Consider the following 18,272-nt stretch of genomic DNA (forward strand, 5'->3'; position numbering starts at 1 on the left):
CCATCCCTCCGTCCATCCATTATCCCTCCGTCCATCCATCCATCCATCATCCATCCATCCCTCCGTCCATCCATCATCCCTCTGTCCATCCATCCATCCACCATCCATCCATCCGTCCATCCATCCATCATCCCTCCATCCATCCATCATCCCTCCCTCCATCATCCATCCTTCCGTCCATCCATCCATCATCCATCCATCCATCCGTTCATCCATCCATCATCCCTCCCTCCATCCGTCCATCCCTCCATCCACCCATCATCCCTCCGTCCAACATCCATCCCTCCGTCCAACATCCATCCCTCCGTCCATCCATCCATCATCCCTCCCTCCATCCGTCCATCCGTCCATCCATCCATCATCCATCCCTCCGTCCATCCATCCATCCATCATCCATCCATCCGTCCATCCATCATCCCTCCCTCCATCCATCCATCCATCCATCATCCCTCCCTCCATCGATCCCTCCGTCCATCCATCCATCCATCATCCCTCCATCCATCCCTCCACAATCCCTCCATCCATCCATCCGTCCATCCATCATCCCTCCGTCCATCATCCATCCATCCGTCCATCCATCCATCATCCCTCCATCCATCCATCCATCTCTCCATCCATCCTGCTCCTCACATACAAGGTCTTAAATAATCAGGCCCCATCTTATCTTAATGACCTTGTAGTATCATATTTCCCTATTAGAGCACTTCGCTCTCGCTCTGCAGGCCTGCTTGTTGTTCCTAGAGTATTTAAAAGTAGAATGGGAGGCAGAGCCTTCAGTTTTCAGGCCCCTCTTCTGTGGAACCAGCTTCCAGTTTGGATTCGGGAGACAGACACTATCTCTACTTTTAAGATTAGGCTTAAAACTTTCCTTTTTGCTAAAGCATATAGTTAGGGCTGGACCAGGTGACCCTGAATCCTCCCTTAGTTATGCTGCAATAGACGTAGGCTGCCGGGGGATTCCCATGATGCACTGAGTTTTTCCTTTCCAGTCACCTTTCTCACTCACTATGTGTTAACAGACCTCTCTGCATTGAATCATATCTGTTATTAATCTCTGTCTCTCTTCCACAGCATGTCTTTTATCCTGTCTTCCTTCTCTCACCCCAACCAATCACAGCAGATGGCCCCGCCCCTCCCTGAGCCTGGTTCTGCCGGAGGCTTCTTCCTGTTAAAAGGGAGTTTTTCCTTCCCACTGTCGCCAAAGTGCTGCTCATAGGGGGTCATATGATTGTTGGGCTTTTCTCTGTATCTATGAAGCGCCTTGAGGCGACATTTGTTGTGATTTGGCGCTATATAAATAAAATTGAATTGAATTGAAAATTGAATCCATCCATCCGTCTATCCATCATCCATCCGTCCATCCATCATCCCTCCCTCCATCCATCCCTCCGTCCATCCATCATCCATCCATCCATCCATCCATCATCCCTCCCTCCATCCATCCATCCATCCATCCATCCATCATCCCTCCAGCCATCTGTCCATCCATCATCCCTCCATCCGTCCATCCATCCATCATCCATCCATCCATCATCCCTCCCTCATCCATCCATCCTCTATTCATCCATCATCCCTCCCCCGTCCATGCATCCATCATCCCTCCATCCATCCCTCCCTCCATCCATCCATCCTCTATTCATCCATCATCCCTCCCTCCGTCCATCCATCCATCATCCCTCCATCCCTCGTCCACCATCCCTCCATCCATCCGTCCCTCCATCCATAATCCCTCCATCCCTCCGTCCATCCATCCATCATTCCTCCATCCATCCATCCATCCATCCATCCATCCATCATCCCTCCATCCCTCCCTCATCCATCCATCCTCTATTCATCCATCATCCCTCCCTCCCTCCGTCCATCCATCCCTCCCTTCCTCCCTCCGTCCATCCATCCATCCATCCCTCCCTCCCTTCCTCCATCCATCCATCCTCTATTCATCCCTTCATCCCTCCCTCCGTCCATCCATCCATCATCCCTCCATCCCTCCATCCATCCTCTATTCATCCATCATCCCTCCCTCCATCCATCCATCCTCTATTCATCCATCAATCATCCCTCCATCCATCCATCCATCCTCTATTCATCCATCAATCATTCCTCCATCCATCCATCCATCCATGCATCCATCCTCTATTCATCCATCATCCCTCCCCCGTCCATGCATCCAGCATCCCTCCATCCATCCATCCATCCATCCATCCTCTGTTCATCCATCATCCCTCCCTCCCTCCATCCATCTGTCCATCCATCCATCCATCCCTCCGTCCATCCATTAATCATCCCTCCATCCCTCCATCCTCTATTCATCCCTCCATCCCTCCCTCCGTCCATGCATCCATCCATCCCTCCCTCCCTCCGTCCATCCATCAATCATCCCTCCATCATCCCTCCATCCATCCATCCATCCTCTATTCATCCATCATCCCTCCCCCGTCCATGCATCCATCATCCCTCCATCCATCCATCCTATATTCATCCATCATCCCTCCCTCCGTCCATCCATCCCTCCCTTCCTCCCTCCGTCCATCCATCCATCCCTCCCTCTATTCATCCCTCCCTCCCTCCCTCTATTCATCCCTCCATCCCTCCCTCCGTCCATCCATCCATCATCCCTCCATCCATCCATCCATCAATCATCCCTCCATCCCTCCATCATCCCTCCATCCATCCATCCATCCTCTATTCATCCATCATCCCTCCCTCCATCCATCCATCCTCTATTCATCCATCAATCATCCCTCCATCCCTCCATTAATCCATCCATCCATCCTCTATTCATCCATCATCCCTCCCTCCATCCATCCATCGTCTATTCATCCATCATCCCTCCCTCCATCCATCCATCCTCTATTCATCCATCAATCATCCCTCCATCCCTCCATCATCCCTCCATCCATCCTCTATTCATCCATCATCCCTCCCTCCATCCATCCATCATCTATTCATCCATCAATCATCCCTCCATCCATCCATCCATCCATGCATCCATCCTCTATTCATCCATCATCCCTCCCCCGTCCATGCATCCAGCATCCCTCCATCCATCCATCCTCTATTCATCCATCATCCCTCCCTCCGTCCATCCATCCATCATCCCTCCCTCCCTCCCTCCATCCATCCCTCCCTCTATTCATCCCTCCCTCCCTCCCTCTATTCATCCCTCCATCCCTCCCTCCGTCCATCCATCCATCATCCCTCCATCCATCCATCCATCAATCATCCCTCCATCCCTCCATCATCCCTCCATCCATCCATCCATCCTCCATCCATCAATCATCCCTCCATCCCTCCATCCTCTATTCATCCCTCCATCCCTCCCTCCGTCCATGCATCCATCATCCCTCCCTCCATCCATCCATCGTCTATTCATCCATCAATCATCCCTCCATCCATCCATCCTCTATTCATCCATCAATCATCCCTCCATCCCTCCATCATCCCTCCATCCATCCATCTTCTATTCATCCATCATCCCTCCATCCCTCCGTCCATCCATCATCCCTCCATCCCTCCATCCATCCTCTATTCATCCATCATCCCTCCCTCCGTCCATGCATCCACCCATCCATCCTCCGCTTATCCAATTCAGTGCCGTGATGGGATTGAAACTTTCCCATCTACCACATTCACACCACAATCACCAATGAACCAAACCCCACTAACTGCATGTGGGTTCTCTCCGGAGTACCTGAAGAGAACCCACACAGACACCGGGAGAATATTCTACACATAAAGCTCAGAGGATGGAGTCTAACTTGGGTGCTGATCACCTAAAGCATCCTATATTCTGCACGAGGCCATTTTGCTTATTGAGCCTCAAAGCTTCATGAAAAGCAGCTGTAGACTGTTTGTCAGTACAGCTTTTATTTTGCCGTTCCAGTTTCCAGACAGTGTCAATGCCAGCACTTTATTTAGTAACGTAGCACCCAGCTCAATAGTTAGGAGGTTAGTTAGATTGTGTAACACTGGAGGGGATCATGTGTCTGTAAAATGTCATTTCTGTGACACGTTCATATAGTGGCAGAGGGGCAGACAGTCTTTTTCATTGCATCACAGGACAAGCAGCTCCCAAACATATGCATATGACATTTGCAGAGAAAGCAAACACAGATTAACTTGTATTTTGTTAGCAGCAGATCTGAAGCACTGAATCATGAAAGCATTAGTGCTCAGGTCAGCTGTGAGATACACACTGTTGTGTAAGTCTGACTAACACTCACAAAGAGACCCAGTTCTCAAACTAAGACTTCCATATAAGGAAGCATGAAAAGTAGAGCAAGAGAAAGCTTTTCTGTCCTCCACACGGGGCTCTGCTCATTTTGCCGCTGCTGTCTCGAGCACCTTCAACATTTAATGGCTTTATGGTATCTGACAGCCGCTAGTGCTAAAGGAGCTCTGACCTTGTTTCAGCTGGAGCTGAGAAAGAGAAAAGCCGAGACATGTCTGAGAGGTGAATGCCAGCCTCGGATGCTTTGCAAGAAAGCTGCTAAAGGTGGAAACAACAGACCTGAGGCAAACAGACACAGCTGAGTACAACCTTGCTATGATGACACGCAAGGAGGAGATACAAGCATCTGGTGATGTTTGCCGAAATGTCAACAAATGAAAACGAGCACTCGCTCATTAAACTCGTATGACAGCTGGACTGTAAATGGTAATGATGGTGAAGGAGGGCTTTAAGCAGCCGATTCACCCGAGATCGTGCAGTTACAAGGTTAGGCTGTAGTTCTTATTTCTGTGCAAAGTTCAAGTGAAAAGGCTCATTTTGTGCTTTCATTTGACTGATGCTGCATCACTGTGTCTGCTGCTGTCTGTTGCAGGGTAATGCTTCTCACTGCCAGCACTGCTGCTTGCTGCGGGAACATTGTGGCACACTTTGAATGAGGAGGTCTTCATCACTGACAGTAACTGCTGAGAAAAGGAGGACGGACTCTTCATTTTGCTAATAAATAAATGCTGCTGACTGCAAGCTATGATCACAATGTTCAGTAGCCTTTAAATTATTGACAGGCAGCAGTCAATATTAGAAAGGACAAAATTATATACATGTTTTTTATATGTCGTTTGCACAAAAAAACAAACAAACAAACAAATAAAGGACTAACTCCTCGTACAGTGCATTAAATTCATTTTCAATAAAAGCTGTAAATTTGTAGTCTCGGACAGAGTTTTTAAAGTGCAGGTTATTCTGGGTGAACATAGGCTCCAAACTCTGAAATGAATAAAGACTAGATTTTGTTAAATCTCAATTGTGGGTCACGTAAAAGCCACGGCCACAATATAACCTGATGACACTCAGCCTGTGTTGGCGGGAGAAACACCTGCGAGCTGTTTGTGGAGTGAACGCTGAAAAACTGGACTTTCAAGAACACAGACGGAGGGCAAACTGACGAGGCAAACCTAGCAAACACAAAGCAGCTCATAGTGGCTCACATATATGCTTTGTGTAGAAATACCTCAAAGATCTTCAACAGCAGGTTATAATATATACGATCATAAGTGAATTTTACTTTGTAATTCTGTCAGCACAGCAGGCTCATCCCCCAGTGTGTGAGCGTCTAAGAGTGTATGTGCTGACACGTTCACAGTGAAATACTCAGTGTTGGGGAGTAACAGAGTACATGTACCACTGTTACGTATTTAAAATACAAAATATGAGTAACTGTATTCAGTTACAGTTACCGTTTAAAAAGGTGGTATTTAGAATACAGTTACTTTGCTGAAATAAATGGATTACACAGCGGTACTTCCCTGTTTCATATGTTCGGCTATGTCCTCTGTTTTTGGTTTCCACGCTGGTGGAAACACAAACAAACACACATTAAGAGGCTCTAATGTCTCAGGCCCATGTCACCTCTACTTGCATAATGACGTGAAGAAACATTTTTAAAATTATTGTTCAAAAAATGATTTAATATGAAGGCAACAGCAGAGTGTTACAGGCATCGCCCTGCAGAGTGTAGCCTGACGAGCCCAGCTGTTAGTAAGCTATTAAGACTCGACTGTACACCGTGTTCGTGTTTTCCTCCAAAAACAATAAGTTCCGTTGGAGCAGCCTTTCAACGCCTCTCTCTGTCTCTGCTAGCAAAGTTGACCCAGACAACAAAGTAAAGCTAGTTTTCAGCTACGAGCCGACACAGAACCCACCGTATTAGCCAGAGGTCCCTTTACTACGGTTCGGAGCCGCGGACCTTCAGTAACAGTAATAAATCACAGCAATAGTACATTCATGTAGCTGTAAACAGCATGATAATATATTAAGTAATCCAAAGTATTCAGAATACGTTACAAAATACATTTTGGGGCATGTAATCTGTAATCTGTAATCTGTAGTGGAATACATTTTAAAAGTAACTTTCCCAACACTGGAAACACCTAATCAACAAAATCAATGTCACAGCTGTTCTTCACTCACTGCGTTTCTGCAGATACTAGTTTGAGGTATTCGAGTATTTCAGTGTATTCGATGTGTAACACCTGCTCTGTGTTCGAGGTAACCGGAGGTGCTTTTAGCTGTTTGGCGAGTGAAAGAAGTCCGTTAATGTTTGGGTACAAAAAGATTAAAATAATCTGTCACTCTGACCACGTCCAATATTTCTGCACCTACAGACACTGACATGTGTTTCCTTTAGCCTGTATTTAGTGCAGACGTCTGCTGTATTTAATGATTACAGTGGTAGGAGCTACACAAGTGTGTTAATCTGCCTGACTCACTGTCACAACACAAGCTTCCATGTCTTGAGCTCATGCTGTGAACTCTGATAAACTGTGGCAGATTCTTGTATGATGCCCTTTCTTAAACAGCAGAAGTAACTAAGTAGAAATACTTTGTTGCTGTATCTGAGTAGAATTTTCAGGTACCTGTGCGCCACAGTCAAAGATAAAGTCAAAGATAAAGTAGGCTTTATTTTATTTATTTATTCTTTTGGCACAACGCTGGAACGACTGCAGGTGTCCATAAACTGCGGTCGCAGTGTTTCAGCGTCCAACGAGGCCTAGACGAGGCAGGTCAGACTCAGCGTCTCTGTCAGCTCAGCAAACACAAACACAAACACACAACAGTGTGTTGCAGCTAAAAGTCCAGCTGCTGGATTTCACAGGGAGGGAAAAGAAAGAGTTCACTCGAAGAAAGAGCGGAGAGGAAGAAGAGAGCTTAGCTTTAAAGAGAAGATGCTCCGTTCTGTTTGATAAACTGGACATTTTAAAGCTTACATGCAAGTGCTCGTGTTTTTGAACAGGTGAGTTTGCTGCACTGTGATGATTTAAAGTAAAGAATAGTGTGTGACTGCTGCTCAGTGGCTGCGGTGCTCATGGTCACAGCTAGCTTACAGCTAGCTTTGCATTTTAGCTGAGATCCACTGACTGAATTCCACCTTCATACAAACTTTGTACCATTTAGAAAACAGACATAAACAAGTACTGTCAGTGTAGAGGATGATACCAGCCAGGACAGCTCATGAAGCATCTGCTCACATCTGGTTCAGTTGTGCACATCCACAGAGAGCAGCAGCTCAGCTGATCACAGCCTAAACTACTGGAGTTATGATCGTTTTCTAAACAGTGACTCTAGGCTTCCCCTGCTTGCTGGATCCTGCTTAAACGCCTCTGAGACCACGCACTGCACCTTCCTGCCTTTAGGACTGCTTGTGTCTTGTTTGCAGGCGTTGGAGAGGCAGCGTTAACAATTAGTGACACTGGCAACAGCTGAACCAGTGTGCCAGGGCTGCATAAGAAGCCTGTAGAGCTCAGCTGTGCTCATGAGACGCCCTGTTGGACTCTGGTTGCTTTTTGCATTTAACAACATTACATGCACCATTTTTCCACCCGTGCCCTCCTCTAACCCACCGATGCTACTGACTACACACACCATGGTTTGTACAAAGTTTCTTTTTTCCGTTTTATTCACTTAAAATAAAATAGTTTGGATGACATCTCTGTGCATCTCTGTGCATCTCTGTGCATCTCTGTGCATCTCTGGTTCTTGTCATGGCCGTGTGGGCCGGTTGGTGACACATTATCCTGTTTAGAGGCAAAGACCGACAACGCAGGCAACAAGTTCAAAGAACCTGCAATTAAATGAAGCTGATGTGCTTCTAAACCTTCTCAGCTGTATATCTGTAAGTACTCTTAGCATGTTTGTCATTATTCTGTGCCTCCATATTTATAAAGCATGACATAAATCACATTATAGATACAGGACTTGTACAGTGTATCCTCAGCCTTGATGCTTATCTGGACTCTACAAGTTCATCAATTAAGTGTTATCTTCCTGCTCTTCAGCTTGATTGTGTCTAAATAATCACAAAGTCACAGTGTGACCACACAGCTGATTTTTAACAGATTCAGATCAACACTGTTCTTAACATTAACAGTCAGGAAACAGCCATCTACAAATTCAGTAAATCGTCAGAAAGGGGAAAACATACCGGTTGTCTCACCAGTTACCTTGATGCTGTGCCTGTGGGCAGCGTCCATAACGGTAGGAACGAGGTCCTCTGTGGGCTCCCCGTGGTCGTCCCCCACCCCAGGAGGATACCAGGACAGAACCAGCACTCCTTCAAAGACAGCAGAGCAAAAGGAAAGGAGGATGAAGACGGTTAGCTCTCACTGCAGTGAAGGAGATTCATTTTCTTTGGAAGAACAGGCGACATCAGAACCTTCAGTCAGTCAGCAGACCGCGTGCACGTTCATGTTCTGCAGCATGTTTTATTAATACTTCGACGGTTGCTGTACATCCACACACAGAGCTGCAGCTCAACATAACAACAACCACTATCACAGCACCGCTGCATGACTGCAGATGCCGTGCAGCTGCACAGCACTGCAGGCGATGCCCCGCCACATACCCCCATCGCCCGACTGAGGCCAGGGAGCCATCCACGGCGTCCCCACCCCTGGTCCAGCAACAGGGAGGTGTGAGTTCAGGTGCCGACGCCGCTGCGGTGGTTGGCCAAGCAGTCGCCCCGCGGTGGCGGTGTGTGTCGTGAACGCCGACCTTGAGTTGTAATAAAATATGCTGCCAAGCGTGAACATGCACCCGGGTCTGCTGTGGGTTTGTTACAGTGGTGCCGAAACCCAGGACGGGGACACAGCAGACCCGCGGGCCAGCCGGGGAAGGAGCTGACCCCGATGGTGGCCGAGACAGTGGCAACAGCAGGAGCAGGTGCAGTGTCGTGGTGCTGGCAGGAAGAACTGGAGGACCTGGTGGAGCGCCGCACGCAGAGGATCGCGAGTCTGGCAGCTCAGATCCAGTCCTGGCCAACATCGCCGCCACCCCCACTGGTTGCGACCAGCCAGGACGCAGCCTGCCACCGCACCCATCCCCACTCCTGTGGTGGGAGCGGCTTGTACCCGGCTGGGGCCTGCGCCTGCTCCTGCTCCCCGGAGGAGGGCCACGGAGCAACCACTGGGTCCACCAACAGCTTACCCAACTGCTCAGCCCGAGTTGGAGGTCAGTGCACGGAGAGCGCGGGAGGAACCTGCCAAGCCGTCGCAGGAGGAGGCGGAGCGTGAGGATCCGTGCCCGACAGAGGTGGAGGAGCTGCTCCTAGTGGTGTGCGATACTCCATATTTTAGTATTGATCCCATATCAAGTACATACGGGCAGTATCGCCGATATCAACACCGATACTCAATAAATAAGGTGGATACGTCATTGAATGGCTAAATCTCAATTAATTTTTATGACCTTAAGTGTTTTTGTGATGTTTCCTTTTTCATTATTAAATAGTTAAAACCCAGCAGGACATAATTAGGACAAAGTTTAGAATTAAATAGAAATGATTGTGGCTGCTCTGCGATGCCGCTGCAGGTGAGATGGACTCACCTGCATCGCGTCTACAACCACGCCTCACCGGCTTAAAACCTGTGCTGTGTTGTTGTTGATGGTGATGTGTACAGCGGGCGAGCTGCAGCAGAATGTAGCCGTGCCACAGCCGTGTGATCATTGTAAGAATAAAAGATGCTGGCAGCATGAAAATGCCATCGGCTCTGCCGGCGGTTTAGTTTTTTCTTTTTTCTTTTTTTAAATAAAAATGTTACAATAAATTGCGCCAAGCAGTTATAAAATCAAAACAAGCTCTGTTGAGAAACTAAACAAAATTTACAATTAAAATTCTCAACAACAATAACAGCTGGTAAAAATATAAATAATATGTAAACAACTTAACGACCCCCAACGTGTCTGAGGCACGTCACGTGACAGCGCACCGTGTAAACACAACAGGTAGGAGGGGGGCAAAGTGCGCCTGCTCTGCTGACACAGGTGCAGCGAGTCCGGCTGTTTGTCTTTGCCAAAAGGACAGCACTGCAAACAAGAGGGAGCTTACAGTAAAGAATCATCTCACCAGGCTAGTATTGATCCGATACCGATGCCAACTTGGCATCGATATGATCGATGATCATCCGCCCACCACTAGCTGCTCCAGCCGGGAGCGGCGGCAGAGCAGGAGCCTGCTCGGCCGGAGGGCGAGCCGTGTGACAGCCCCGCCAAGTCTGAGGGCGGCATGCTGGCCACACCGGCCTCATCTCCACCAAAGGCCAGCACGCCAATTGATCCTACGTCGGCCCAGCCGCCTGTGAGCCGCGACCACCTGCCACGCGACCAACCTCCGGACCAGCTTCGCCAGCGCCGCTGGAGCCGCAGGCGACCACCTGAACTCACACCCCCCTGTCGCTGGAGCCGGAGCCGCCGACGGTCTCTCTCCCGCTCGCGGGGGGAGGGGATTAGGTTTGGCTGGATGGCTCCCTGGCCTCAGTCAGGCAATGGAGGCATGTGGTGGGCGTGGATTACGGTGCTGTGCATGCGCAGTCATGCCCCGTGGACTTAGACTACGTCACACTAGCCTGGATAGATTTGAAAACGGCGTTTTCATCTGAAAACGCTCTGCATCCACAGTCGTCCACATTGAAGTGGCCGAAAACGCTTAAGTTCCAGTCCTGCACAAAACGAGTGAGAATGAAAGAATTTGAAGAAAAGCGATCTGGAGCTCAAACTACAAACTGATTCATCTTTCAGGGCTGTCAAAATTAAGAGCAATCAAAACAACCGCTGTATAACGCACTCCGCTGTCTTTGTTTATTTGGTCACATGACTGCATCACATGACCAACATGCGTCATGGTTTTAGAAAGTCTGCGTTTTCACGTGTCCACACTGACGGGACAGCTGCGTTTTTAAATGTGTTTTTGAGAGCGTTTTCAAAACGCTGAGGAAAGCGGCGTCAGTGTGGACGGGAGAGAAAACGGAGAGAAAAAGATGCGTTTTCGTTTAAAAACGCATTCGTGTGGACGTAGCCTTAAATATTGTGCTGGGTCCTGTGTTTGTGTTGTTGGTTGTGTTGAGCTTGCAGCGGGTCTGCTGTGAACTGCGACCTTTCAACCAACCGTCTCAGGCTACGTCCACACGTACCCGGGTATTTTTGAAAACGCAGATTTTTCTATGCGTTTGCACCTTTCGTCCACACGTAAACGGCGTTTTCGGTCACTGAAAACGGAGATTTTTAAAAACTCCGGCCAGGGTGGATATTTTTGAAAACTCCGTTTTTGCGTTTACGTTTGGACAAGAAAAACGGAGAAAACAGAGAAAACGGAGAAAACGCAGCGTCAAAGGTGTTTTTGACGTCACAGTGTGCCACGTTATTGTTTCGGTGAAATGAATTTCTACAATACTGTTACTGTTAATTGTCTCTGCAGTGTTTAAATGCTTACATATACACACACAGTTACTGTCCCTCCACACATACGACTCGGTCCTGCTTCTAAGCCCCAGCTTTGTTTACTTTTTCCCACCGAGGCTTCTAGACTTCTGATTGGCCAACATTTCTACACGGTTAGGAATATAGCGCCACCTGCTGCTTTGGCATGTTCCTAGCAGCGTTTTCCTTCATTTCTGCCTTTACGTGTGGACGGGATTATTTTTTAAAACGAAAAATCTCAGTTTTCAAAAATACCCGTGTACGTGTGGACGTAGCCTCAGTGTGGACGGGAGAGAAAACGGAGAGAAAACGATGCATTTTTGTTTAAAAACGCATTCGTGTGGACGTAGCCTCAAATATTGTGCTTGGTCCTGTGTTTGTGTTGTTGGTTGTGTTGAGCTTGCAGCGGGTCTGCTGTGAACTACAACCTTTCAGTTGTAATAAAGGGCGATCGTGGCTCAAGAGTTGGGAGTTCGTCTTGCAATCAGAAGGTTGCCGGTTCGAGCCCCGGCTTGGACAGTCTCGGTCGTTGTGTCCTTGGGCAAGACACTTCACCCGTTGCCTACTGGTGGTGGTCAGAGGGCCCAGTGGCGCCAGTGTCTGGCAGCCTCGCCTCTGTCAGTGCGCCCCAGGGTGGCTGTGGCTACAATACAACTGCCATCACCAGTGTGTGGATGAATGTGTAGAGTGTAAAGCTTGCTTTATTTACCAATAAAGTATGCTGCAAAGCATGAACGTGCACCCGGGTCTGCTGTGGCTTTGTTACAGTTCCTTACCTATATTAAGTTATGATATGATCACAAGTTTACACACCTGTGATCACCTGTGCGTTGCTTTGGATGCACCTGTATCCAAAGCAACGCACGGTGCACAAGAGAAATGAAGACGGTGGAGATTTGTGACAGAGGAGAGCAGCGAGAGTGAAACAGGGTTCACCAGATGGCAGCGAGAGACTGTGGCACTGATGCAAACACAGGCTCGTGCGAAGATGCTCAAATTTACACATGTTGGTTTGTTTTGTTTTAATCAGAGGAGACTTTCTGTAATATTGATGAAACAATATTTACCGTGTAAATCCCCGGATTTTATCACCATCTCTACGCAAACTTGTTATCTTGAAGTTGTGGATGTTTGCATAGAGTCAGTGTGTTCATCCATCCACGTGGAAGAGGCGTTTTATTTAGACAGTGCAGACTGTGACCACGGCGCCCCTCTAACATTCTCCCACAGCCCCACGGGACCCGAGATACGCGTGAATAACGCTCATCAGCAGCGTCTTGGTGCATATTCACAGCAGACGGAGGTAAATGAAGCTGCGTCCTTCTAGTTTACCGAGGACAACACTGGAAACTTAATATGTTACATGTAATCTGGATACTTTTAGTTCTGATGGTTCAACATGAACATGCTTCATTGCTCTTAGCATTCAAAGAGCCGAGACTCTGTCACACACACAGATGTTGCAACACTGCTTACCCGCTGCGGCCGCTTCTATCTGGGCCATGTGTGACTCGAGCACCTTCGGGTCCCTGGAGCTGTAGGGTCCCAGCTCGGGGTAGAAACTCGAGGCAATGTCATCCGGAGGCGTGTGCTTTCCTTGAGCGTGGCTGGCTGCGATCTTCGGGTCCCAGTGTGGCACCAGCACGTGATCCCAGTGGATGTACTTGTTGTCCACGCTGGGAGAGCCGTACCACAGGTAGTAGAAGATGTGGACGTCGTAGAATATGCTGTACTCCCGGTCCGACCTGGTGAAAACCACCTTGGTGTCGCTGCTGCTCACGTGGAACTGACCCGGGGAAACCACCACGTCTTTCACGTCCAGCCGCCTCCTCTCTGACCTCTCCCCGATGAAGTCCATACCAGGAGCCAGGTCCGAGAAGCCGTCGCTGGGTTTCAGCGTCCTCAGGCCCATCATGGTCCCAAAAATGAAGAGCGTGAAGAGGAAGAGCGCAACCAGCGCTTTCCTGCGCAGCCGAGTCATCGTCGCTGTCCGTGGTTCTGCCGCAGGAAGAACACGCGATCCAGGAGCCAGCGAGGGGCCGACGCTGGTTCTCCTCAACGGCAGCCAGCCATCCTCTCACAGCGGGAGCGGAAACAGGAATGAACGCATTTAGGAGCCGCAGCTGGTGCGTAATGGAGTCTGCGGGACGAAGGATCGCCGCTCTGCTACCCGCTGCTGCTGCAGAGCGCCTCCTGCTCGGCCATCACGCTCTCACTGCTGATTCACATCCAGGAAAAAACACCTTTCCTCCGTGTCCACTGAAACACGAGCTGTCCGCTCACAGAGGAGCCTCGGTACCTTTGTGTTGCATCCAGCCGACGCTCGGCGCTCCCCGCCTGCCTCTGTCTCCTCCGCCGAGCTCCTGCAGCTGCTCCTCCGCTCAGAGACGGGCCGTTTGTTGAAAGGGCTCCGGTTCTGTCCCCAAACCGTAAAACACTCAAAGAGAAAAATAACCTTTTATTTGACTGCACGAATCAAAGACGACAGAATGGAGCGTTTGTTTCTTCAGCACTAGCAGCACGGAGATAAAGCCCGACCGGAAAGACGTGTATGAGGGGCGACCAGTGGGCGACAGAAGCAGGAGGAGGAGCTAAATGATGCTTTACAATAAGAGGACGTTTCTCCAGAGGAAGTGTGGCCTGTAGATGTGTCGGCACTTCTATAGATGTGAGCTGCGTTTGGATAGAAAACAACTTTGTGAGGATTAAAAATACTCCCAAAACACAATGTTTGCTCAACACAAACGTTACACTGTCCTCAGTGTGTAGTGTTGCTTGTGTAGTGCCGCGTGTCTGGGCTCACAGTCCGAGTTCTCTCCAGAGGTCAGCTCCAGGATCGACGTCTGGACCTGGCTAAGTGTGGCGAACACTGGAGCTCGGTGCAGGCGTGAACAGAGATGGTAACGCGTTACTGTAATCTGATTACTTTTTCAAGTAACGAGTAAAATAAGGGATTACTATTGCAAAAACGGTAATTAGATTACCGTTACTTTCCCCAGTGAATGCTGCATATAATTAAGATTAAAACTAATAAAACAAGTTTTAAAAAGAGACTTTTCCATTTGATTACATTTTGTATGATGATTATGCAGAAAAAGTAGAATTGGGCTGAAAGATCTATCACTTTATCACCTATTCAGGTTGTAAATCGTGTTGTTAAAAAGTAACTAAGTAACTAAGTAATTAATTACTTTTGAAAAGAAGTAATCAGTAAAGTAACTGGATTACTTTTGGGGGGAAGTAATCAGTAATTAGTTACTGATTACTTTTTTCAAGTAACTGGACCAACACTGTGTGTGAACAGTGCTCAGAATTTCAAATCGTTTCACAAACACCTGACTGCTTATTAACGCTGCCGTGGTCCCTGGATCCCAGTCCAGGTGTCTTTTAGTCTTCTGAGTTTTCTTCTAAACACAAATGGTTAGTTGTTCCCTAATCTCCTCTATCCCTAACAGCCAGTAACATATAATATAATAATATATATTAATATTTAGACTTCAGCAATGTTGTCATTTGTAGCTGTTGAGATCGATGTCCGACCTCATACTTATTCCCGGATTCTCCGGTAAAGATTTTTCAGTAGCTCGTGTTAATATTTGTAGCCTTAAATATAAGATTCAGGAAATTCAGTGACTGTTGTCAACAAATACGATAAGTGTGCTGCTATTTCCGAGACACATTCAGATGCTGCCTTTGAGAATAATGAATTTGAAATAAAGGGTTATAAGTTGTATAGGAAGGACAGAAACAGGCCGATACATTAATGAGAGCAAAGCAAACTACGAATGAATGTTTGATGATCTGGAAACTGTGGGCTCAGCTACACCCGCTCTGTGGCAGGCCTGTATTAGCAGGCTGCTGCTACAGTAGTGATATGTTGTATGTAGAACGAATGTGTGAAATGCTGGAAAGAGTAACTGAGGAAAACAAAGACATGTTCTTATTAGGAGACTTTAGTATCAGTCGGTCAGCTCCTTCTTGTCCTTTAGGGGAAAAGTTCATCAGCGTCGGCTTGTTGCCTGTCTCAGATCGTCAACATTCCCGCCCGGGTCACGGTCAACGCAGGAGGTCATAGGTCATCATCATGTATTGATCACATACATACAAATGTTCTTGAGCATTGCTCTAATATTGTTTCTGTTCCAGTTGGTTATAGTGACCATAATCTTGTAGGTTTGACCAAGAAAACCAAACCACTGAAAACTGCACAAAAGATCATTTTTCACAGATCATGCAAAAAATACAACATAAAGGAAATTCACTGGACTGACATCTGCCTCGAGCGTCACCCTGATTATCTATGTTTATTAAAACGTTTGCTCCCTGGCTGACAAACAACAAACATGCCCCCTTAAGGAGATGTACTGTTAAAAAGAACTTGGATAGATAATGAACTCAAGGCTGCAATGTTAGAAAGAGAAAAAGCAAAAGTCTGTCAGTCCACAGGAGGGGCAAGATATCGCCAGTTAAGAAATCAAATAACTAAATTGAAGAAAGAATATTATCAACTTAAGCTCAAGGAGGCCAGTAAGGACGGAAAGAAGGTGTGGAAAGTTTTAAATAAGATAACGGGTAGAGATGTTGCTCCGGTGGTGTCTCACATCTACACGGGTGGAACGTTTATGAGTAAAGCTAAAGACAATAATGTTTTTAATTACTACAGCAAATTTAAAATCTAATATGAGCAGAGGTGATCCCACCTTATCACTTATACAGGATGTTATCATGAATAATAAGCAATGCCCATTTAAGTTTGAGGCAGTGAGTGTGGAGATGGTAGAGCGCTTATTGACATCACTTCCTGTTGATACATCCTCTGATAACACAGACAGTAAACTGCTCAAAGCTGCAGCCACGTTTCTGTCTCTTCATGTCACATATGTAATAGATCTTTGGCTTGCAGCTCATTTCCACTGCAGTGGAAACAATCGAAAATAATTCCCATTCCTAAAAACCAGAATGATGTTTTTAATGGTGTCAACAGCAGATTAGTCTGCTCCCCGTAGTATAATTATGGAGAGGATCGTGAACAAATCCAACATTACCTAACAGAAAATCAGTTACTCAGTTTCAACTTGCTTACAAACTTGCTTATTCCACCAGCTCAGCTCTCAGTCACATGACAGATAACTGGTATAAATATCTAGACGATGGGAATTTGGTCGGGGTGGTATTTGTGGATTTTAGTGCTGCATTTGATAAATCCTGATCTTTTGATAGATAAACTACAATGTGATGGATTTTCACCAGCTGCTTTGTGCTGGATGGAAAGTTATTTGTCTGGAAGAAGACAAAAGGTTTATTATAATGGTTATTTCTCTGAGGGCTGTGAGATAAACTGTGCTCTACCCCAAAGCAGCTGCCTCGGTCTGCTTCTCTATTCAGTCTTCACCAATGATCTGCCGTACGTCCTGATGTATGCTGATGATTCCACCATGTTTCAGCCAGTAGCTACTCTGAACTGACCAGCATATCACAACTAGGTTTGCTGAACGTGTTTGACTGGATAAGTAAAAACAACATGATTTTAAACGTGTCTAAATCCAAATCCATGTTAATAGGAAGTAGAGGACGCTTAGTCAACAGCCCACAGCTAAACCTTTCCATAGCTGGATCGGCATTAGAACAGGTCACCCAGGTTAAATTACTTGGTGTTACCATAAACCACCTTTCATGGTCTCAGCACATCAACTCTGATATTGAGAAAATGGGACAGGGCATAGCTGTAGCTGGGAAATGCTCCTTTTGTATTACTTCTTCAATTATGAAAGATGTCATTAGTGCACCAGTATTATCTCATCCAGAGTACTGCTCAGTCATTTGGTCAGCAGCTAATAAGACAGATCTGAACTTCAGTTAGTCCAGAACAAGGCGGCCGGATTAGTGTTAAGATGTTCATATTATACAGATGTTGATCAAATGCACGATAAACTTTCTTGGCTTTCTGTATAAGCTAAATTATACTATGGCTTACTTGTATTTCTAAAGAAAGCAACACTGGTAAACACACCACACTTTTTATGCTCAGTTGCAGCATCCAGATGAAATAATAATCATGCTACACGATTCTCAACTAACCACAACTTAGTAACTCCTCGAGTCAAAAGTAACTTTCTGAAAAACTCTGTTATATTCAGAGCATCAGTGGAATAAGTCGCCTTATGCAATTCGAGAATTGGCTTCTATTCATAATTTAAAAAATCACCTAAAAGCCTATTTAGGCAGTTTTTAATTTATTTGTAAATGTTGTAAGAGGGTAATGTCACTTGTAATGGAAATTTTCTATTTTGTTTGAGTGTTTTTACATTTTTAATATTTACATGCTTATATTTTCAGAATTGTAAAACCTTACTGTGGATGTAAGAGACACATTTTGTGGATATTTTGCATCCAACTCATTGTGTAACATTTTCTTCGGTGGTATTTGATGGTTTGGGCCCCAGGAAGACGAGCAACCACTGTTGTGGAAGCTAATGGGGTTCCTTAAATAAACAAATAAACAAATATAAGGACTAAACACACGAACACGTGACTCAGCTCTAAGCTGTCAAGTTAAACCCATTAAAAACAAATG

At 46.7% G+C, this 18,272-nt stretch overlaps 1 protein-coding gene across 3 annotated transcripts in view; it reads right to left on the minus strand.

The window, feature by feature from the left end:
* The window catches only part of maneal (mannosidase endo-alpha like), a 37,145-nt gene extending 22,860 nt beyond the window's left edge, over positions 1–14,285 (minus strand). For all 3 annotated transcript variants that reach the window (XR_014872116.1, XR_014872117.1, XM_085149715.1), the window contains exons 1-2: positions 13,175–14,285; positions 8,449–8,558 (exon numbers count right to left, since the gene is read on the minus strand). Coding sequence is in view for 1 of the 3 variants with exons in the window: in XM_085149715.1 (XP_085005841.1) it covers positions 8,449–8,558; positions 13,175–13,679 (615 nt within the window). In the remaining 2 variants the exon portion in view is untranslated. The remainder of the gene's footprint in view (positions 1–8,448; positions 8,559–13,174) is intronic.
* Positions 14,286–18,272: the final 3,987 nt, after the last annotated feature.

The sequence above is a fragment of the Neolamprologus multifasciatus genome, chromosome 22, assembly GCF_963576455.1.
Source record: "Neolamprologus multifasciatus chromosome 22, fNeoMul1.2, whole genome shotgun sequence".
NCBI lineage: Eukaryota > Metazoa > Chordata > Actinopteri > Cichliformes > Cichlidae > Neolamprologus > Neolamprologus multifasciatus.